Below are 23128 nucleotides of genomic sequence, written 5' to 3' on the forward strand. Positions count from 1 at the left end.
ACATCGTCGCTTCCGCCTGCCCTTCTCGGGCCGTGAGACTCGCCTTCATCCAATTCTCGCGCAAAACCAGAACGAGAGAGAGAGAGAGAGAGAGAGAGAGAGAGAGAGAGTGGCTCATGGAGGACGATTCGTTCGTGCAAGAGTATGAGCCGTCGGAGCTGGAGATCGCCGCAGAGTTCCTCACCAATTGGCTACCTTTTCTCACCCGCGGCCTCTGCGACGGTTGCTCCGCCGCCCTCCGCAGCCGCATCCACTCCCTCCGCCCAGGTATCTCCTTCCGCTTACCATCCTCTCCTCCTGTTCCATCTTTCGGTTGTATGTTTTAAGATTTTAGGGTTCTTGTTGTTATTTAGGGTCGCCTGGCGAGGCCAAGGCGGAGGCCTCCGCCTCCACCATCGCGGAGGATCCGGAAGCTTCAGTTTCCGCTGGCGCGGATGAGCTGCTGAATCAACATGCCGGCATCCAACCAACGGAGTGGGATCCGGATCCGCCGGCATCGTCTGATTCACCCAGGGTTCGGATGTCTTGGGCCGACATGGCGCAGGAGGACGAACTCGAGGAGGCGGCGGAAGGGGAGGAAGATGCAGAGGCAGAGAGGAGGAGTTCGGTGGATGCAACGGGGGGAGAGTCGAAGGGAAAAGGGAACACCTTGAGAAAGGAGACAGGGTTGTCGAGGGAGCAGAGGGAGGAGATACGGTTTAAGAATGTCGTCAGAAAGAAGGATTTCATATGCCTGGAGAGGGTCAAAGGGAAGATTGTTAATATCCTCGATGGCCTCGAGCTGCATACAGGAGTTTTTAGTGCGGCAGAGTAGAAAAGGATTGTGGATTTTGTGTATGAGCTCCAAGGAAAGGGGAAAAATCATCAGTTGGGAGGTGAGTGTATAATTTGCTTTTTTTCTTTGGTTAATTGACTATTTATATTATGTGATTAGAATGATTTTATGTTCATTTCTACGTTCAAAGACTGGATGGCCTTAATGAACCCTTGCTTATTTTAGTGATACTTGTTGGATATACTTATCTATATCCAGGAAACAATATTAGTAGCTTTCAAGTTCAGTAATCGCAGTGCCTGAACATTTATGCCAATTGATGGGTAGCACTGCTACCACATGACCGTACAGTTAAACTTCATCCAATTTATAAGCTTTCAGAACAGCTGATCTCTTCACAGATTATCTCAGATAGATAGTGGCTTACACAACTAATGCTCAGAAGAAAAAAAAGAAATGAATCTGAAATCGGCATTTAAGGGCTGTACAAGGCCTGTCTTTCTTATTCCAACTCTTAAAAGCCATAATTATGAAGGTCTAGTTCTTTCTGAAATGGGAATCAGGGTGTAAAAGTGTTGCGATTGATTGTGCAGTCCAGCCAACTATTCTCTTATTATTGTCTGGTTTCTGGAATGTATGCTGAGCTTTTTGCAAAATGCATTGGAAAATTGTTAATGTTTATCATAATCATTTAATGGATGGTTCACTGCAAGATCTCATAAAAAATGGAAGATAAGCAATGTAATATCGCAGGGTAGCTCTAAGATGTGGGCATGGATGTCATCAGAAAGAATATCTTACCCTAATTCATTCAACCTTTTAATAAATAGATTCCAATTAGCAGTTTCTTAGACTTGTCAATCTAATAAGTACAAACATGCTAAACTAATGTGTTTACCAACCATGGTTGATGCTCATCTCAGGTCTGAGCAAACTGAACAATTTTCTGTAAGATCTATGGTTATGGAGTTACAAGAGATTAATTGAAGGCCAAAACAAGAATTGGTTGTCTCTTAATATTCAAAACCTGCAATTACTTACAAGATCATAAGTTCCAACCTTTCGATCCTTCGTAAAATCAACAAGTGACCTTATTCTTGCTGTGAATCTTCTGCAAGATACTTGGAACTGTTGTCCAGTGCAAAGGATTGAAAGTTGCAACAAGGTTAAGAAGTTACATATGGAGGTTCTTTTTGTGAAAAGTAGGAAGAACAAATCAAAGAAACTAGTTGAGATTTTTCAAAAAGTACACTAGCAGTTCTCATCACTTTTATCTGTACGATGCATTGAAAAGTTAGTTGCAGCTGCTAGGCGGTCTAGTTAGAAATACAAAAAGCCAAGTTAGACTTGATCAGGTGCTCAATATCTTGTGTTTGATTTTCAAGGAGTCAACTGGGTTCAAAGACATTCATAAAAGTTATGATAACACAGAAAAATGATAAAGTAAAATATGGAAAATATATGATAAAAATAGACAAAGAAGGTGTGAAACCAATGATGCTGTCATCCTAACATACCTTGAGCCACAGGACTAGAGCAAAATATGAACAATGGATGACAGAAATTACGAAAGTGCAGGACGGTTGATGCTATTATCCATCATTTCTTTGGTCGTGGGAGTTTTGTACATTTAGAGAAAAAGAAAAAACAAAGGCACTGGAGGATCTGTGACAACTTATGGTGTCGGATGAGTCCTATTCCCCAAAATTTAAGTTATTGGGTCTCCAAATCGATTGATTCTGATCTATATTTGGATCATTGGTTCTGAATGTAAGATTTTTACAAAGTTGCAAAACTAACTCTCTCAAGTCTCAAATGAATATATTGTATCAATGTATTTTGGAAAGAAGTCAAGAGATCTACTTATTTTACCAAACGGCCGTCAATTCTAAGAGAAGTTTCGGCTAAAATCAGCTTGAATTCAAGTTAAATTGATTGAGCACAGTCTAATTAAGAATTCCTTGCAACACTGCCATTTCCCAAGCATAAACATTTGATCTTGCTACCTTTGATCTTACAACTAACAATGAGTACCCCTACTTGCACCTTGTTCCTTTTTGTCTGTAAGAAGCCTCTCCAAATCCTTTTGGCAGTTTGAAGACAAGGTGTAGAAATGGTTTTCTGTAAGAGCTCCTTAGGCTTATGTAAGAATCTCAATATGATGGAATTTGATTAGATAGTGGTTTTCTGTCTTTTATTTAGGGTTAAGTGTAAGGATATTGGACCTCTTTGTATGTAGCTTGTTTTATAAGTTGATGTGATTATTGATTTTGTACAGGCTCTTTGGCCGTATATTCCTTCTTCCTCCCAAATCTTCTCAAGTCCTCACCCTTTGCACAAATGTTGTTGTACCAGTTGGTATTAAAGCCTGCTGTATCTATGTTCAATCATGATGGCCACTCAATATCTTTTTCAGGAAGAAAGGAAGAAGATTATGCATGAAATATATCTTGTGTTGCAAGGCAGGCATGAAAATATTAAAATGATCTTTTGACCAAAAGTGGAGCAACAGACAATGGAAGATCATGTTGCAGAGTAAACAGAGATCATGTAAAAAAGAAGGGCATTATGTTTGTTGAATGATCAAGTGACCAAAGCCAAGAACTCGGTATTATGACTCGGGCCTGATGGGCTAACTGGCCTATCAACTTTGTTTAGTCTAAACCACTGACCAAAATGCTTAAGCTGAAGTTGATAGTAGTACACTCATCAGACCCTTATAAGCCAATCTTAATCTTGCCCACTTTCGATGTGGGACTAATCAGGGGTGTTACACTCGGAGATCAAGAAGATATTGTCATTGCAATTTTTCCATCATCAATAGACCTCTTACCTACATTGACAAAATCCGATCTAAGAGCTTGCATAAGCTTATTTGTACCTACACTCCCTACTTTACTTTAGATATTGTTATGCTTGTCGAGCAAGGTTCAAAATTTATCTTTCATTAGCAACTTGTGGAGATGACTCAAAGGAGAAAAGACTCTGCAACAGGCTTTTGATATCTAGATAACCTCTGCACAGCAGAATCAGTTGATGTGATTCAAGCCTCTAGGTTAGGCTGAAGTCTTGTTGTCTATGATAGAGTATTTGCATACATATCTGAAACTAACTATAATTTTCTTGAAGATTTTTTTGGCTTAATTTTGTACTATTTTTTTACACTGATCTAGATTGTCTATAATATATATGTGAAACCTGGAGATCTTTAAATTTGGGAATCCTAATATGATAGAATTTAATTAGATATTTGTTTTCCCTCTTCTGTAAACTTAGGGTTTAAGTAATCAAGATCATAGGTCTCTTTTGTATTCAGCTTATATGATTAATTCATGTGATTATTGAGTTTCTAGGGCCTTTGGCCTAAATTTTTCTTCTTCTACATTCTCTCTTCTCTATTCCCCTTAGTCCTAATAATGTCTTGTCACATTAAGCTGCCTCAAGAATTTACAGAAGTCATTTACTAATGGTCCATATATTGATCGTCTTTCGTAATAAAAAACCTATTGCATATGCACAGTATATTGGAAGCTACAAATATAATTATAATTACGAGGCATTTGATGCGGGAGTATATTTGTCATTTGATACAATTTAGGTATAGTTAGGTCTTACTTGAGTCTAGATCGGATCAAGTTAATATCTATTCAATGCATCAGCCTCCAAGGATTTACCGAATGGCCACTGATGGATTTCACTCAATATTTCTTCATTTTGATCAATTTTTACGATGAGACATTCATGAAGACTTTGTATTTGCATTACCGACCATCGTTCGACGTGAATATCATCAAGGTTTGAATGATCTAAGTAGGAATGTCATTCGAGACAGGAAAAGTTCATTAGGGTCTCATATAAGATTAGTTGAATCTGACCTGACTTTGATTAAAATGAACTATTTTCTAGTTTCTTGGTCTTTTTTTTATTATCGAGAGTGTCTAGTAAGCATCCAGTTATAGTAGTATTGCTGTTTATTAGTGCTATTTTAGGTCTAATTGGATTGACACATTCTTGGATTTTATCCTTGCATTGAAGCAGACTTCTGCCTGTCTTTTTATTGGAATTTTAATATGCATTTCTATTATATTAGGATAATCTCTGATACCATATCATGCTTGGTTATACATGCAGAACATACATATTCAGAACCACCAAAATGGATGTGTGGCAAAGGACGAGTGACCATTCAATTTGGATGCTGTTATAACTATTCTATGGTACTAAGCTTTTCAACCTTTGCACAAAAACTGTAAAGAAGATGCATGACAAACTAACAAAAGTTTGATTGTAGGATAAGAATGGAAATCCTCCAGGAATCCTGAAGAATGTTGTTGCTGACCCAGTTCCTCATCTTTTCAAGGTGATAATAAGAAGGCTGGTTCGTTGGCATGTAATTCCAAGAACATGTATTCCTGACAGTTGTATTGTCAACATCTATGAACTGGGAGACAGCATTCCACCTCATATTGACAGCCATGATTTTGTTCGACCATTCTGTACCGTGTCATTTCTTAGCGAGTGCAATATACTTTTTGGATCAAGTTTACAGATTGCTGGGTCAGGCGAGTTTCCTGGCTCAGTCGCTATCCCCTTGCCTGTCGGGTAAGTTCAATAGGCTAACATCTTCGTCATTTTAATGTATATACGTCCATATTGCTGAATTTAAAGATGGATTACCTTTTTAGATGTCTTTGATTGACTACTATATCTTCCCAGTTTACAAATGTCATTTCTGTTTATTAACTAACCATAATGGGCGATGCACGTCAGTAACATCTGAATATTACTTTCTATACTAGAAATAAGAACCGATGCAGGTATCTATCTACTTCAGAGGTAGGTCTATCTGGATTGATGGAAATTGTTATGTTGCTAGAGATCTTGTACCGTAATATTGTAATTGTGAATTTACATCCAATGATCTTTATGACAAATTAGTTATGCTTGATCTTACAGAATCAGTTAACTTTGCCTGGCTGATGTTTTAATTTCTATCTTATTTAGGTCGGTACTTGTGTTGAATGGTAATGCAGCTGATGTTGCAAAGCATTGCATCCCAGCTGTCCCATCGAAAAGGTATGTTTCTTGTAACTTCTATAAATCATTCCTTATTTTCATGCCCATGGATCTGACGATGCTCATGTTTTTCCCCGAGATCACAGAATTTCCATTACCTTCAGAAAAATGGATGAGTCCAAGTGGCCAGTCGGGTTTCTACCTGCTGCAGATTTACAGAATATCCAACCACTAGAATACACTGCAGAAGCCAAGGGACACCCACGTCAGGATAAGAACAGCCAACCTGTAATCGAGAGTAAAAGCTTCAAGAAAGGAAAGAGAACCAAAGGAAGGCCAGGTGCGATGAAGCCTGGACCAAATTTTCAGGAAAGGCAGCGTCATTCCAATGATTCAGGCATTCATGCAAGGAGATCAAACCTGGATGGCCAGTCCCCCAGTAATAGCAGCAGTAATAGTTTCGAAAGGGGAAGCATCTCGGGACAGAGGATTACTGAATCAAAATTCAGACCAGAATTCCAAGGTTTCGAATCACATGAAGTTGTCCACTCGCCTACAGACTCAACAGCACATTTACAGCAAGGAGAGGAAGACACTGGTAATGTGGATAGAAGGGAACACGGCGGAAGGGTGGTACGGTTGGAACAACGACGAATCATCATCAGCAGCAGCGTGGAGGGAGGGGATGAAGACCTGGCACCAGCAAATCGATTTTCAGACCTGCCTCGTGTTTCTCGGGTTCAGGTGCGATCCTTGAATAGCAGCAGCAGGCGAAAGGTTAGAATGAACTTGTCTGATGGTCAGTCAAGTTGCTGAACTTCTCCTACTCGTGGTTTAGATGGATTGGTTTGGTTTTTTGTGGCCTTCTATTTTGTGAAAGTATGACTTGACATTTTCTATTCATTATTGTAATCTAATGCTTGTGTTACAGGGACATTTAGTTTGGTCAAGGAAGAAATTTATATTGTCCTTTAACGAAATCCAGTTTTCGGCCAAAACCAGTATAATTATATATCCAAAGTGATTTCACATCTATCTATCCCACCAGAGTGATGTCAGTATTCCGATTATTTTGATGATCCCTCTTCGTCTTCGTCAATCCTTTGGTTTATCTCACGTTCACTGGTCCATTTTTCATTCGGGTGAATCTCACTGCTTCCTTCTGCTGGTTTCAATGAGACTCAAATTCTGCAATGAACTCTATTACCCCAATAACATCTTCTCTCCCAGGTTTGTGTTTCTATCCCATTTAAACTTGAGAAATTTCATGTTATCTGTGTTGTCATTGCTCTATCGTCGCAATTCATCAAATAGAATATGGATTCGTGAAGTTCACTAGTAAAGACATAAGCAGGTTGCAGAAGATTTATCTCTTGAATCAGAAGACATAAACAGGTTGCAGAAGATTTATCTCATCTCTTGAATCAGAGAAGGCGAAGGAGTTCTCACAGGTAAAGACTGCTTTTTTACATCTCTTCATTTCCTATTATTGAAATCTCAAAGTGGCTCTAATATCTTCTGTATCTAATTTAATTAGCCTAATTAATCAACCGTATGGTATCAAATATATGAGATGGACAGCGGTTGTCTGGTGGAGCCATGCTCATGACAGCTGCTTTTCCCTATGGTATCATTGCCTGTCACTGATGCTAGCAGTGGAGGCAGCATCTCCTCCTCGGTGAAGAATGTATGTTTGGCCAGTGGTTGAACGCCTGTCATCGTAAGATAGCACCGTCCGACGATGAAGGGACAGAGAGCGCACTCCTCCACTTAGCAGCCGCCCACTGGAGTAGTGGAGGAGGCGTCGTTTGTCTCTCCCATTTTTTAAAAGGCCTCCCTTTCTGCCAAGGAATCGAGTAAAGAGCGGTCACGTCAATCGGTCGCTGCTGGAGATGCCGATTGGCTGCTGCAAAGGTACACAGACAATTATTCTCTTCTAAAAAGTCACTCCTTTTGCTCCCACTACGCGCGCGGCCCCAACAACACATCTCAAATTATTTACGATGAATTCTTAAAGAAAATCTTTATTTTTAGATTTTTTTTTTTATGAGAAATACTCCTTTTAAGTTGACTTTTCTGCACCACAATGAAGTGGATCTCTGTTCAAAGCTAATGAACGACTGAGATCAAAGGCACCTTCGTAATTTTTCTTTGTTCTCAACGTTGTACTTGTAAATATATAGAGGAACGAAGTGGGGAGGGAATGCAATCGATGGCGTCCCAATATATGATGTGACTGCTAAAAGATGAGGTCTATCTATCTATCCATCTCTGTATGAGGTCGGCGACTATTAACCTTTGGGCACACAGAAATGGAGAGCTCATCGAAGCTGGCACAGGACTACGCCCGTGATGGCTCGGTGGATCTCAAAGGCAACCCTGTGTCGAGGTCTCAGAGAGGTGGATGGTTTGCTTGCTACTTCATCGTCGGTAAGAAGTCTGATTTGATCTCCATCGTCGTCGAGGGCTTCCTTTCCCTTACCTACTCGATCGTAGTCACTGATGTGATGTACGTATACACGCAGTGTACGACGCTGTGGAGAGGATGGCGTACCAGGTGATATCATCCAACCTGGTGCTGTACCTCACCAGGAATCTGCACCAAGGCACCGTGACCGCCGCCAACAATGTCACGTACTGGGTGGGAACTGGATACTTGATGCCCGTTCTGGGCGCTTATGTCGCGGACGCACACCTCGGACGATACTGGACCTTCGTCCTCTCCTCGGCCATCTATTTCCTGGTATGCATGCATATGTTCGCACACCTGTATCATCTATATGATTGCTTTGCCTGCTGCTGCTGCTCTAAGGTGACTAACATTATATATATATATATATAAAATATATATATATATATATAATAATAATAAAACTTTAAATCCTAATTATTTGGATCAGTTATATGAAATTTTCATCATCATTTATATCCATAAAAAAATCATATGCTTAATTAAGTTTAAAATATTTATATTTATATTTATAATTTCTATTGAAATAAGTTCTTTTTATCTCTCTTTGTACCATTAAATTAAGCACATAATCTTAAACGTTAAATATATAACTGTTTGACTTATTTAATTATATTTTTCAGTTGATTAATTTCAAAACTATTACTGATTCTAACTCTATTCACATCATGTTGGCTTATCGGGTTCTCTCTTTTTTGTATGGCTGATTGATTGCTCGTTTAATTGATAGCAATTTCTATTTTATCTTAAAGAAAAGATTAGTTTTAAGAGCCTTTAATCGGTAGCAATTTCTATTTTCTCTCAAAGAAAAGATTAGTCTTAAAAGCCTTAGTGAGGTTAGAAGTCCTTTAAATTATCTATAATCTTCATATATAGGCCAATGGTCTTACAAATTGAGAGATCGAGTTAAGAGATTTAAGATTTATAATTTTACTAGTGATTGTGATGAATAAAAATTCTTAGTTATTTTGTTTCTCTTTTCTTCTCTTCGACTGTATGTTTTATATGACTAATTGAAACCCACTAACTTTCTAAAATAATTTTCAATATGACATCATTGTGTATTTTATTTTGAGAGCCACTGGATATTAGATTTAATAATTAGTGAAATTAGGTATAATCTTAATAATCTTTAACAAAGACGAATTTACAAATAAGAAATATAATACACACACACACACACACACACTATATATATATATATATATATATATAATGCATTAGAAAATTAATTATAAGTTTCAATATATCAATATATTTGTGGAATATCCTAATTTAATTATATATCCAAAATATCTTAAAATTAAGATTGATTTATAAGGATATGATAAACATATTATTATTAACTTAAGTAAGTATTTTTTTAATCAGTAATTCAAGTTCATTAAAATTAACAAATCAGGATCAAATTTTTATAATTTATGCATGAATGAGGTAAAAATAAATATAACTATGGTTCGATTCAAACCAGAACCAAACTGAAACCTAAACCGAATCGAGCCATAATTAAAATCAAAATTTACCTGATGATTAATTGGTTCCAAATTGAATCCGGTTTGATTTTAATTCCTAGGTTTGGAAAATTAAAGCCGTCAATTCTATTTTTGGTTGAAACCATACTTATAAATTAATTTTTATTATTTAAAAATAAATTTATAATTTTTTATATTTAAAAAAATTAATAAAAAAATAACCATCCGATCCCATTCCTATAACTGAAACCGTGGCGAGGCAAAAGATTAATTGAACAGTTATTGTAGCAGTTATTCCGTTAGATAGAGACGACCGCACGACTCTCCATCCGCCGCTCCATAAGCGGCGGCTTCTGATCTCCTTTTGCCCTTTCTCTGCGACAGGGAATGTGCCTGCTAAGGTTGGCCGTCTCCTTGCCATCGTTAAGACCGCCTCCTTGCACTCACCAGGGCGGCGCTCCCAAATGTTCGCCGGCCTCGGTGCTGCAGGTGGGTGTCTTCCTCGGTGCACTCTACGTGGTCGCATTTGGATCTGGAGGAACCAAGCCCAACATCTCCACCATCGGCGCCGACCAGTTCGATGAATTCGACCCCCGGGAGAGGGCTCACAAGATCTCCTTCTTCAACTGGTGGTTCTTCAGCTCCTTCCTCGGAACCCTCTTCGCAGGCGTCGTCTTGGTGTTCATCCAGGACAACGTGGGCTGGCCCTTGGGATATGGAATCCCCACCGTCGCCCTCCTCCTCTCCGTCTCCATCTTCTTGTCCGGCACTCGTTTCTACCGGCATAAGGATCCTCAGGGCAGCCCGCTCACCAGGATGGCAAGAGTCATCGTGGCCGCCATCAGAAAATGGAATCTCCCCCTCCCCAAGAGTGCAGCAGAGCTCCATGAACTGGATCCCGAGGAGTACATGAGGAAGGGACAGTTTAGGATCCTTCCTTCGGATTCCTTGAGGTTAGTAGGCACGCATGCAGTGTCTGTTATCCTATCTGATCCGCGTTCATTCTCGGTGTATGTCACGCATGCAGGCTTCTCAACAAAGCAGCGGTGAGAGTTGGCTCAACGTCGACACCATGGATGCTGACCACTGTCACCGAAGTCGAGGAAACCAAACAGATGCTGCGAATGATCCCGATTTGGGTCGCGTGCTTCTTTCCATCCACCGTAGTCACCCAGGTGAACACTCTGTTCGTGAAGCAGGGCACCACCCTGGACCGCCGAATCAATGTAGGTCGTCACCATCTCCAAATCCCTCCTGCCACCCTCGTGTCGTTCGTGACCGTCTCCATGCTCGTATCCGTCGTCGTCTACGACCGCTACTTCGTCAAGATCATGAGGAGTTGGACCAACAACCCCAGAGGAATAACTCTGCTTCAGCGAATCGGAACGGGCTTCCTCCTCCACATCATCACTGTTACGGTAAGTAACTGTTCAGCCGTGACCTCGAGGTCGTCGCGGCTTGGTCCGGGCCCGGAAGGTGGTGGTCAATCGGGCAGGTAGGCTCTTCGAGGTCTCCCGGCGGCCGAGCTCGGTGGTTCGGGTCGGGAGGTCGGTTCGGCAGGTCGGGTCGGGAGGCAGCTCCGCCATAGCTTCGGGAAGAGGCGACACCGTCTCGAACCTACACATAGGTCGGGCCGGGAGCTCGGCCCGACCCCTCCGACGATCAAGTTAGAGGAGGATGCGGAGGGGATTGTGGATGAGGTAGAAGAAGAGCCTCTGAGTGTTTTGTGTCTGAGTGAGTTCCTCCTCCTTTTGCTTAGGGCTCAGGGGTATTTATAGATGAGTTTGATGTTACCTGATGTGGCTGCTTGCAGGGGCAGGACAGTGCCCCGCGTGACATCTGACATGGCCACTGGGGCTGCGTGGAGGACCGAGCTGCCGCAGGGTATGGGCGAGCCTCGGTTGACGTGCTCCCATCAGTTCGGCATTGAAGCTTCCTTCCTTGGGTAGTGCGTCCACCGTGCGGAGTCGGAGGTCGTTGTCCAACAGCGGGAGTCGTCAGGGCGGGTCTAGTCAGCGTTATTGCTCTTCCAAGGGGCTGTCGTCACGGCGCATCGCCCGACCAGTATTTTCCCTATCATATTCCCCCCCCCGAAAAGGAGCCATGCGTCGATCGGGACGGGGGAAGGGAGCTTGAGGCATGGCTGCGTCTCTTGGTGTCGAGGCGGTCTCAGGCGGCGGGCGGTCCCGCTTGTTTTACCTCGATGGGGTTTTTGGGTGTGCCGACTGTACTGGTGGGTCTCGGTCACTACGCGACCGAGGGGGAAGGCCCTGCCGGGCTAGCTGCGTAGGAGCGCCTCGGGCATTACGCGACCGAGGAGGAAGGCCCTGCCGGGCTAGCTGTGCTGGAGCGCCTCGGGCATTACGCGACCGAGGGGGAAGGCCCTGCCGGGCTAGCTGCTCAGGAGCGCCTCGGGCATTACGCGACCGAGGGGGAAGGCCCTGCCGGGCTAGCTGCGCAGGGGCGCCTCGGGCATTACGCGACCGAGGGGGAAGGCCCTGCCGGGCTAGCTGCGCAGGAGTGCCTCGGGCATTACGCGACCGAGGAGGAAGGCCCTGCCGGGCTAGCTGTGCTGGAGCGCCTCGGGCATTACGCGACCGAGGAGGAAGGCCCTGCCGGGCTAGCTGTGCTGGAGCGCCTCGGGCATTACGCGACCGAGGGGGAAGGCCCTGCCGGGCTAGCTGCTCAGGAGCGCCTCGGGCATTACGCGACCGAGGGGGAAGGCCCTGCCGGGCTAGCTGCGCAGGGGCGCCTCGGGCATTACGCGACCGAGGGGGAAGGCCCTGCCGGGCTAGCTGCGCAGGAGTGCCTCGGGCATTACGCGACCGAGGAGGAAGGCCCTGCCGGGCTAGCTGTGCTGGAGCGCCTCGGGCATTACGCGACCGAGGGGGAAGGCCCTGCCGGGCTAGCTGCTCAGGAGCGCCTCGGGCATTACGCGACCGAGGGGGAAGGCCCTGCCGGGCTAGCTGCGCAGGGGCGCCTCGGGCATTACGCGACCGAGGGGGAAGGCCCTGCCGGGCTAGCTGCGCAGGAGTGCCTCGGGCATTACGCGACCGAGGAGGAAGGCCCTGCCGGGCTAGCTGTGCTGGAGCGCCTCGGGCATTACGCGACCGAGGGGGAAGGCCCTGCCGGGCTAGCTGCGCAGGGGCGCCTCGGGCATTACGCGACCGAGGGGGAAGGCCCTGCCGGGCTAGCTGCGCAGGAGTGCCTCGGGCATTACGCGACCGAGGAGGAAGGCCCTGCCGGGCTAGCTGTGCTGGAGCGCCTCGGGCATTACGCGACCGAGGAGGAAGGCCCTGCCGGGCTAGCTGCTCAGGAGCGCCTCGGGCATTACGCGACCGAGGGGGAAGGCCCTGCCGGGCTAGCTGCGCAGGAGTTTTTTTTGGGGAAGGTCAAGGGGCCTTCTCCTTTCGGCGCCCGCCGGGTTCCGAGCTCGACATGATTATGGCTAAGCGTGATTAATGTACTTAAGCCTGTCTCGATTACCGTCCCCGAGGCATGATGATCTCCTTGGTGCCCGTGCCGCGCCGTAGCCCTTCGCCATGTCCGGCTGTATTTATGGTGAGGTGACGTCTTCCTCTTCTGCTACGGGCTTCAGAAGAGGAAGGGTCACCGCCTTCTGGCGGGATGCGGTCTCCTTATAAGTGGCGTGAGGCTGGCTGCTGAAGGAAGATCTTTTTCTCCGAGTGTGCCGTGTTGCCTCGTATTTGATCGCCTTGTCCGTGCCCACCGTTCCTCCTTCCTTTTCCGTAGGTCGGTAAGAATGGCGTCCTCCTCTTCCTCTTCCTCTTCTTCTTCGTCGAAGGCCGGGGGGACGGCGGCTCCGTCGAGCCCAACGTCGTCGTCGGACAGGAAGGCGTCCAAGGCCCTTGAGGCTTTGATGTGGCCCCACGACCACGACTCCATCGTGGGCGAGTCAACGCTGCTTCTTCTCCGGGATCGCTATGGTATCCCGGGGGAGTTTGTCCTTCAAGCCCCCGAGCCGGGCCAACGTGCGTATGACCCAATTCCTGGGGGCTTTGCCCTCACCCTTGACGCTTTTGAGGCCGGGCTCCGCCTCCCTCTGCACCCTGTCATAGCCTCCTGCCTCTCCTGGTGGCGTATCTCCCCGTCTCAAGTGGCGCCGAACTCGTGGCGCTATTTGGTGGTGTTTCTGGGCGAGTGTCATTACGCCAACATACTCCCGACCCGTTCCCTCTTCCTCTCCTGCTTTCGTCTTTGCAAGGGGTCGGGGGGTTATTACCTGTCTGCTCGATCGGGTTTCAGAGTAAGCGGGGCCCCTTCCAGTAACAAGGGGTGGAAAGAGCGCTTCTTTTTTGTTAGTCGTTCGGGAGACTGGGGGTTCGGCGTCCGCTGGGGGGCGCGTGCGGTAGACAACACCACCCTGGTTTTGGATGATGACGAGCGCCTGGGGCTTCGGCGGCTCAGAGAAATCCTTCCGTCCTCCCAGGCTATCCGGAGCATGTCTGAGCAGTGGTTAGTGGAGGCGGGTCTTAGCCCGGCCTCTTTAGGTACGCTCCGAGGAGCGGTTCCACTGGGGGGTTTCCTTTCCTTTTCTTTGCATGTTGTCGTTTGACTGACAGTCATCCCGATCCTTCTCGGCAGATATGGTGCGTCTTGAGGCCTTTCGTGGGGGAAAGAGTTCTGCCGTGCCGGGCCGTTCGCCTTCCGTCACCACGGGGGGCACGAGGGAAGCTCCTGTGGACGTCGAGGCGCGCAAGCCTCGGAAGAGGGCGCGGGCATCCCCAGGGGAGGGTCTTGAGGCAGTCGTAGCCCAGGCAGCGGGGGTCGTGGTGCCGCCGGCGGTTGAGGGTGCCACAGGAAGCTCCGGAGAGGTCGGGGTCGGACCGAGTGGGAGTGCGGCGATCGAGGCGCCTCACCAACCTTCCGTCCGCGAGCTTCTCTGCCTTCCGCTGAGGGAGGATGAGCCGTACTTGGTGCGAGAGGTGGGTGCTCTCCCCCGCGGCGCGGTCACCGACCCTCTGGTAGCTCGGTGGGACGGTCTTACCCGGGGCGCCCGGGTATGGGCCGACGGGGATATCGCGGGCCGGTTCATCCGAGGCGGGCTTCATCCTGATATGGCCCGGGACCTGTACTCCCTGTCTTCCGACGTCCTGCTTAGCAAATCAGCCAAGTCCCTGTTATGGGTAAGCGTCATTTTGCTCCTGGGTTTACCTGTCCGGGGACGGGCTTGGCTCTAACTCTAACAAGGACTTGCTCTAACTCTCAGGGCAACCATTATGCCGCCGCCCTGATGGACCGTGTTCGAGACGCGGGGCAAGTTATCGCCGTTCTGAGCAGCCGCAATGTCGAGCTTCGTCGGCAGGTGGATATGGCCCGAGCCGGGGCCGGCCCCGAGGCGATGGCTGCGGTCGAGCAGCGTGCCTTGAATTCGGAGGCGGAGGTGGCTCGGCTTAGCTCTGAGCTTCGGGCGTCCTTCGAGCGGCTTGCGGAGTTGCAGACGCTGCTGGAGGCGTCCGAGGAGCGCAACACGGAGTCGCAGGCTCGCCTGAAGGCGGCGATGGCGGAGTCTCGTTCGGCGAGGTCCGACTCCGTTGAGCTGGTTCGGCGTCTCGAGGAGGCACGGGCCGAGGCGTCGAGGGCCTCCGAGGCTCTGGAGGCCGAGATTCGCCAAAGGCCAGAAAAGGACTAGGGGTTGATCGAGGATTACAAAGCTTCGTCGGGTTTTCAGCTAGGCCTCGTTCGGACCGGGCGGGTCTCGTACGAGTACGGGTACCGAGTTGCCCTTGCCCGCTTTAAGGCACTCTATCCCGACTCGGAGGTGACGGGGGATCCCTTCTGTTCCCTCCCCGAAGATCTGGGCGTCGACATGCCCGCCGATGTTCCTTTTGACGACAACCCGGACGCCGCTGAGGATTAACGTCCCTCGTATCACATCTTTTTTGCTTTTTTTCTTTGTAACACCCTCCTTTGTTTTTGAATGAATATGATCTCCTTTTAATGATCTGTGCTTCGGGACTGGCCGAGTTTTTATGAAAAGAACTTTTTGAGATTTTGTGCATTCCAGGTCCTTGGCAGGGACTGACCTCCCATTGTGGCGAGCCGGAACGCTCCGGTTCCGATGACTTCGGTCACCCGATAGGGGCCTTCCCAACTGGGGGCCAACTTGCCTCTTTGTCGGGTCGGGTCACTGACCTCGGTCCGTCGCAGGACCAGATCGCCCAATCTGATGGGTCGAGGTCGTACTTTTCGGTTGTAAACCCTTGCGATCGCCCTTTTGTAGGAGAGGGCTCTTATATGTGCGTCGGCGCGTCGCTCTTCCAGCAAGTCGAGGGCGGTTCGGAGTCCTTCCTCCGAGGCTCCCTCGTCGTAGCCCTTCGTGCGGAAGGTAGTAATGGCTACTTCGGGGGGAAGTACAGCTTCGGTTCCGAACGTGAGGCTGTACGGGGATTCTCCCGTTGCTGTTTTTGGAGTGGTGCGCAGCGCCCAGAGCACGCTCGGGAGCTCGTCCGTCCAGTTTGTCCGAGCTGCGGACACTCTCCTTTTGAGCCCGTCCAGGATGGATCGGTTGGTCACTTCTGCCAGCCCGTTCGTCTGGGGGTGAGCGACCGAACTGTACTTCAGGCGGACTCCATGTTTTGCGCAGAACTCCCGAAACCTCTGACTGGAGAACTGGGGCCCATTATCCGTGATGATGGCTTCGGGCAGGCCGAACCGGGTAATCAGGTTTTTCCATACGAACTTCTCTACTTGCTGTGCTGTAATTGTTGCCAGTGGCTCGGCCTCGACCCACTTTGTGAAGTAATCCACGCCGACGATAAGAAATCTCCGTTGTCCTGCGGCTAAGGGAAAGGGCCCGAGGATGTCTAAGCCCCATTGCGCAAACGGCCAAGCGCAGTCAATGGGGGCCAGCGGGACTGCGGGGAGTCGAGGAGTGCGGGCGTGCTCTTGGCATGGGATACACCGCTGTACGTGTACTCTTGCGTCCCGACACATGGTCGGCCAGTAATAGCCTTGGCGGAGAGTTTTATGCGCTAAGATCCGCCCGCCGATGTGTTCTCCGCAGGTGCCCTCGTGTATCTCTGCCAGGACGATTTGCGCCTCGTCGGGCTCCAAGCATCGTAGGAGGGGGTATGAGAAGGAGCGTTTATAAAGCCGCCCGCCCGCCTCAATATACCACGCGTGCGTGCGGAGCAGGCGCCGGGCCGCCGCCTTGTCGGGTGGGAGAGTTCCGTCCCGTTTGTAGCGCAGTAGTTCTTGTACCCAAGAGGACGCGCTGCTGGTGGCCGTGACCGCGATCTCGAAGGCGCGGGCAAGTAGCTCCTCGACTTCCGGCCCGACACCGGGGGCAGGTTTTGAGGCTAGCTTAGCTAGTGCGTCAGCGCGCTCGTTCTCCACCCTTGGGACATTAGATAATGTAAAGTGCAGGAACTTCGCAGTTAAGTTCCTTACCTGCGCCAGGTATCTTGCCATGGTCGGGTCGCGAGCCTCATATCCTCCGCTGAGTTGCTCGGCCACTAGCCGGGAGTCTGTATGGACATGGAGGGAGTCTACCTGCATCTCGAGGGCCAACCTGAGTCCCGCAAGGAGTGCCTCGTACTCTGCTTCGTTGTTAGAGGCACAGAACCCAAAGCGGAGGGAACGCTCGAATGACCGTCCGTCGGGGGCTCGGAGCACCAGCCCTGCGCCCGCACCCTTTGAGTTGGCTGACCCGTCGACGTGCAAGAGCCAGGCCTCGGGGGGTCGTTCGAGGCTCCCGCTCTCCCCTTGGGTCAGCTCCGCGATGAAGTCGGCCACAGACTGGGCTTTGATGGCCGTCCTGGGTACATACCGAATGTCATGTTCGCCGAGCTCTACTGCCCATTTGAGGAGCCGTCCTGCCACATCAAACTTAGATAGGACCAGCCGAAGTGGTTGGTCCGTAACTACCTCCACGGGGTGGGCTTGGAAATAGGGGCGTAATTTCCGGGCGGATAGCACAAGGGCGAGCGCCAGCTTCTCGATCGGGGGGTATCGCTCCTCCGGGCCGTTGAGGACGTGGCTCATGTAGTAGACCGGGAGTTGGCCATTTGAGCTTTCTTTGACCAGGACGGAGCTCACTGCGTGCAGGGAGGCAGCCAAGTAGATGCTCAGTTTCTCGCCAGGAGAGACTGAGGTGAGCCGAGGGAGGTTGGCCAGGTGTTTTTTCACTTGCTGGAGGGCTTCCTCGCATTCCGTCGTCCATTGGAAGCCTTTCGGGTTCTGCAGTGCTTTGAAGAAGGGGAAACAGCGATCCCCTGAGCGGGCGAGGAATCGGGACATGGCGACGAGTTTCCCGTTGAGGCGCTGCAGGTCCTTGGTAGTCCGGGGCGATTGTATGTTGATGATTGCCCGGAGTTTCTCTGGGTCGGCATCGATCCCTCTTTCATGCACGATGAATCCGAGGAATTTTCCTGATGTGACGCCGAAGGCGCATTTCGCGGGGTTGAGGCGCATGCCAACCTGGCGGAGTGTAGCGAAGGCTTCGGCCAAATCAGCCAAATGAGTCCCGGTTTCTTGGCTTTTTACAATCATGTCATCGACGTACACCTCCATGTTTCGACCGATCTGGCGGGCGAATATCTTGTTCGCTGCCCTTTGGTATGTCGCGCCGGCATTTTTCAGCCCGAAGGGCATGACCTTGTAGTAGTAGACCCCCTGATCGGTAATGAAGGCCGTGTGTTCTTGATCTTCGGGTGCCATCCCGATCTGGTTATAGCCTGAGAAGGCGTCCATAAATGACAGGCGGGCGTAGCCTGCCGTGGCGTCAACCAGCTGGTCGACCCTTGGTAGAGGATAGCAGTCCTTTGGGCATGCCTTATTAAGGCTTGTGTAGTCAACGCACATCCTCCAGCTTCCATTTGCCTTCTTGACAAGAACTACATTGGACAGCCATTGCGGGTTTCCGGCTTCTTTTATGAAGCCTGCCTTCAAGAGGCGACTTACTTCTTCCCGTATGGCCGTCTGTCGTTCAGGGGCCTGCCGCCTCAGCTTTTGTTGTACCGGACGTGCGTCGGAGGAGATGCTGAGGCGATGTAGGGCGACCTCTGGGTCGAGGCCTGTCATGTCAGAGGGGGACCAAGCGAAGACATCAGTGTTTTCTTGCAGGAGGCCGACGAGTCGTTCCCGTTCGTGCTTGGGCAGCTCTGACCCGACCCTAATCGCCCGTTCCGGGCGTCCTTGCAGCGACACAGCGACCGTGATTCCCTTCGGCTCGACATGGGGGGCCGACCTCTGCACCTCTCGGGGGTCCATCAATGGTGGTTCGACTCTGGGCCTCTTAGGTAGCGAGACGGCGGTCAAGTAACAGCGCCGGGATTCTCGAGGGCTTCCCGCAGTTTCGCCAGTTCCTGCCGAGGTCGGGAACTTCACAGTCTGATAGTAGGTCGAGACGACAGCTCTAACTTTGTTGAGTGTCGGCCGACCGAGGATGGCGTTGTAAGCGGCGGGGAGGTCGATGACCAGGAAGGTGGTCATCGTTGTTTTTGACTTTGGCGGAACTCCCAGGGTCAGGGGCAAAGTAACCGCCCCCAGCGGTGAGACTGAGTCACCGGTGAAGCCGGTGAGCGCCGAGGACACCGGCTTCATGCCATCTCTGGGTAGGCCAAGCTTCAAGTAGGCGTCGAGGTATAGTATATCGGCCGAGCTTCCGGTGTCGACCATGATCCTTTGTACCTGCGCGTTGGCGATCCTGGCCGAGATCACGAGTGCATCATCGTGTTCGGCCTGTTCATACGCCCTGGCCGGGAAGGTGACACTGGGTCCGGGGGCGTGTCCGGGAGCCTCTGCTGAGGTGGCTCGGGCGTATGCCTTCTTGCGGGCCATGGAGTCTCCACCGGATGCGGGGCCGCCGGATATCACGTCGATACGTCGCTCGACGGGCCCTTCCGGGCGGGGAGAGGATTCTTTGTCCGGGTGGAGATACTGACCAAGGTGCCCCCTGCGGATGAGTTCCTCGATCTGTCTTTTCAACTCCCGGCATTGTTCAGTGTCGTGCCCGCGTTGCCGGTGGAAGCGGCAGTATTTCGATTGATCTGCCAGCGCCAGGGGATCGCTCATCGGGTAGGGTTCTTTGAGCAAACCTTTTCCCCTTATATGAAGGAATATGTCTGTTTGAGATGCATTCAAAGCTGGTAGGGGGGGCCTCGGAGCCGTTAGGTCAGATCTGTCCGACCTGCGCCGGAATGTTGGTGGCTGTTGCTGTCGAGGCGGCTCTGATTTGGTCCCCCTGTGCTCCCTGGGTCTCCCGGCCATCCACGTTTCTGCCGCGACGAATTGGCTCGCCCGTTGAAGCATCTCTGGCACAGTTGTGGGGGGTCGCTCTACCAGGGACCAGAAGAACCTGGAGGGCCGTAAGCCTATCATGAATGCCTGCATCAACAGGGAAGGATGAGCGTCCGAGAGCCCTCGGATCTGCGTCGTGAAACGGTCCAAGAAGTGGGAAAGGGACTCATCTTCCCCTTGGTTGAGTCCGAGGAGTAGCGCCGCGGATGGCTTCGGGCGGGCGTAGGCGAGGAAGTTGAGCTCAAAGTCCCGGGCGAGCTGGTCGAAGGAAGAAATGGTTCCTGCCTTGAGGCTACCGTACCATGCGCGGGCCGGTCCCCTCAAAGTCGTCGGGAACGCCCTGCACATCAGGGCGTCAGAAGTTCCGTACAACGCCATTTGGGCGCGAAACGCGGCTACGTGATCCGCGGGATCGGTGTCGCCGTTGTAGGTGTCTAGGGATGGAAGCCGAAAGTGCGGCGGGATGGCCTGATCTTGTATTTCGGGCGCGAACGGGGATCCCTGGTATCCGTCCGTCCCGGGCTCCCCTTTCGACCTGCGAACTTCTTGTTGTACCTCGTTCAAACGTCGATTGAAAAGATGCAGCTGCGCCTGCAAGGTGCGGGTCGAGTCTGCGGGTGGCCACTCGGGCTCGGGGTGGCTCGACGTGCCCACGGTGTCCCGGTCGCCGAGCCGGGTCGCTTGGTTTCGAGGTGACGGAGGCCCGGGGGGAGGTGCGTGCTCCCGAGGGGCGGGCTCCCGTTGATGCAGGGGCTGGTTCGTTTGCGAGGGCGCCGGCTGGGGGATGAGCGGAACAATGGCTTGCACCACGCCCGCCAGTGTCCTCACCTGGTGGGCAAGGTCGTGGAAGGCCTCGGGGGAAATTGGTGGGGGGACGATAGTGGCGTCGGGCGGCGACAAGCCCGGGTCATTGAACAGGCGCCAGTATTGCTCCGAAGTCGCAGCGAGACCTCCCCCTCGGAGCTCCTCCCGCGGGGGATGATCTTCCGGGGACCCGATCGGGTGCGTCCTCGCAACTGAGGGGCCGCCTAGGCGGGTTTGTTGACCAGTCGACATTCCGGGGCCCTCCTTCTAGCGCCAAAATGTTACGGTAAGTAACTGTTCAGCCGTGACCTCGAGGTCGTCGCGGCTTGGTCCGGGCCCGGAAGGTGGTGGTCAATCGGGCAGGTAGGCTCTTCGAGGTCTCCCGACGGCCGAGCTCGGTGGTTCGGGTCGGGAGGTCGGTTCGGCAGGTCGGGTCGGGAGGCAGCTCCGCCACAGCTTCGGGAAGAGGCGACACCGTCTCGAACCTACACAATCACCATGCTGGTCGCGTCTCTCACCGAGAGCAGACGACTACGGGCGGCCAGAGACGACGTTCGGCTGACCATCTTCGGACTGATTCCTCAGTTCGTTCTCATGGGAGTAGCCGATTGTTTCATGGTGGTGGGGATGGTGGAGTTCTTCTACAGCCAAGCGCCTGAGAGCATGAAGAGTTTGGGCACTTCCTACTCGTTTGCCACCTATGGCGTCGGCAACATTCTCAGCAGTCTTCTGCTCATGGCCGTCTCTGACATTACCAAGAGGAATGGCAGGGAGGGATGGATCTCGAACAACCTCAATTCATCGCATCTGGATTACTACTATGCATTGCTGGGAGTCCTCGGTTTCATCAACTTCGTCTTCTTCGTCTACGTCAGTAGGATGTACGTGTACAAGGCCGAGGTGTACGAACAACAGGTGGAGGCATCGACGGAGGAGCATCGTGCAGCATGAAGACTCCACCGTGCATGTCAAGAGTCGGCTACCGTCGTTCGTGTACACAAAGCAGGAATGAATAGGAAGATTAATCTATGGACACGTGGAAACATCCTACTTCACCCATATCCTATATATATGATTAAAATAAAATATATTTTTTAGTTTTTATACTTCTATCAATAAAAACAAATTTGTATGTAATATTAAATATCATAAAATTTTATAAAAAATTAAGAAACATATAAAACTATATATATATATATATATATATATATATATATATATATATATATATATATATATAGCTTAAAATAAAATAATTTAAAGGTTAAACTATTCTCTTAATTTACTATCAAAACCTATTCTATTTTATTAAGCTTTATATCTTGATGCACAGGGGGTACTCAGTTTCCTTTCTCCTGCTTCAAATCTTGTTTTAAGATATTCTACTGAAGTACTTATGACTTCAAAGCTAGTACTCGATTAGAGTGATTGTCAATCAGCAGTTCCTTATTCTCAAACCCATCAAAGTCATTTAATTCATGTATAATTGTCATCGAAGCATCACTTCTTCAATTCTCCAAGAGTAGTAATCGATTATCTGACTAGCCAGAACTATGATTACAAAATAACATAAGTAGGCTTTGATAATGTGATTACAAAAGAATCTTTACTATTGGATGGGGGTTCACCATATTCTATATCAATTGTACCATAGATCTCGAAGAATCCACAAAAATGAAAATGAAAAGGAATAAAGAATTTTATTGGGGCTTCTTCACTTTCAAAAGGAAGATTCCCTTTAGGAACGAAGGATATGACAAGCATTTTGTTTTTCCTTGTCCACCCTCTCAATTTGAAATAAGGGATCATCGACCAGAGCTAGGTTTATCGATCAATGCGGGCCTGAGCAACTCTTATATAAATGTTACGGAATCTTAAGAAAAATAATATATTTAAAGGACATAACCTAATAATATCCATAAAGGGTTAATTGAGCTTGAATAGAATTTCTTCTCAAAAAATAAAAGATTATAAGCATCTTATATTAGGATACTCATAGCTCTATGTACCAATCTCATCATACCATAAACTTTAGAATTATAAGCGAACAATACAATATATATCTAAAAATTAAATATTAATTCGATATCTAGGTTACTTAAAAGTAGTTGAAAAGATTAATATATAATATATAAGATCAAAATTCTAGGTGTAACAAGGAAAAAGTTAAAATTTTCTTACTCAAACATTCATTAGAGCTTAGGTTTTCTAGCTTTCATGAGAAAGGCTAATAGAATGATTGAAGAAGAGAAAGAGTCATGGGCTATCAGGTTAGTAAAGAAGATGCGACCAAAATAAGATAAAGATGATTACCTTGATATCTAGGAT

The 23128-nt window shown here is 49.0% G+C and overlaps 1 protein-coding gene and 1 pseudogene across 1 annotated transcript; both read left to right on the plus strand.

Annotated features, from left to right (window-relative positions):
* Window positions 1-116: 116 nt before the first annotated feature.
* LOC135627828 (RNA demethylase ALKBH9B-like) lies at window positions 117-6771 on the plus strand (annotated as a pseudogene).
* Window positions 6772-6889: 118 nt separating this feature from the next.
* Window positions 6890-21904, plus strand: LOC135627830 (protein NRT1/ PTR FAMILY 5.2-like). The gene is made up of 7 exons (XM_065134175.1): window positions 6890-7021; window positions 7146-7242; window positions 7329-8221; window positions 8317-8534; window positions 10118-10686; window positions 10761-11136; window positions 21290-21904. The coding sequence occupies exons 3-7, from the start codon at window positions 8104-8106 to the stop codon at window positions 21749-21751; spliced, it is 1743 nt and encodes a 580-aa protein (XP_064990247.1). The 5' UTR covers window positions 6890-7021; window positions 7146-7242; window positions 7329-8103; the 3' UTR covers window positions 21752-21904.
* The last annotated feature ends 1224 nt before the right edge of the window (window positions 21905-23128 follow it).

Source organism: Musa acuminata, chromosome BXJ2-11 (genome assembly GCF_036884655.1).
Source record: "Musa acuminata AAA Group cultivar baxijiao chromosome BXJ2-11, Cavendish_Baxijiao_AAA, whole genome shotgun sequence".
Classification (NCBI taxonomy): Eukaryota; Viridiplantae; Streptophyta; class Magnoliopsida; order Zingiberales; family Musaceae; genus Musa; species Musa acuminata.

Coding starts and splice junctions, on each gene's coding strand:
- LOC135627830 (XM_065134175.1), top strand. CDS start 8,104: ATGGAGAGCTCATCGAAGCTGGCACAGGACTACGCCCGTGATGGCTCG. Junction 8,222..8,316: donor TGCTTGCTACTTCATCGTCG/GTAAGAAGTCTG, acceptor GTATACACGCAG/TGTACGACGCTGTGGAGAGG. Junction 11,137..21,289: donor GAACGGGCTTCCTCCTCCAC/ATCATCACTGTT, acceptor TCTCGAACCTAC/ACAATCACCATGCTGGTCGC.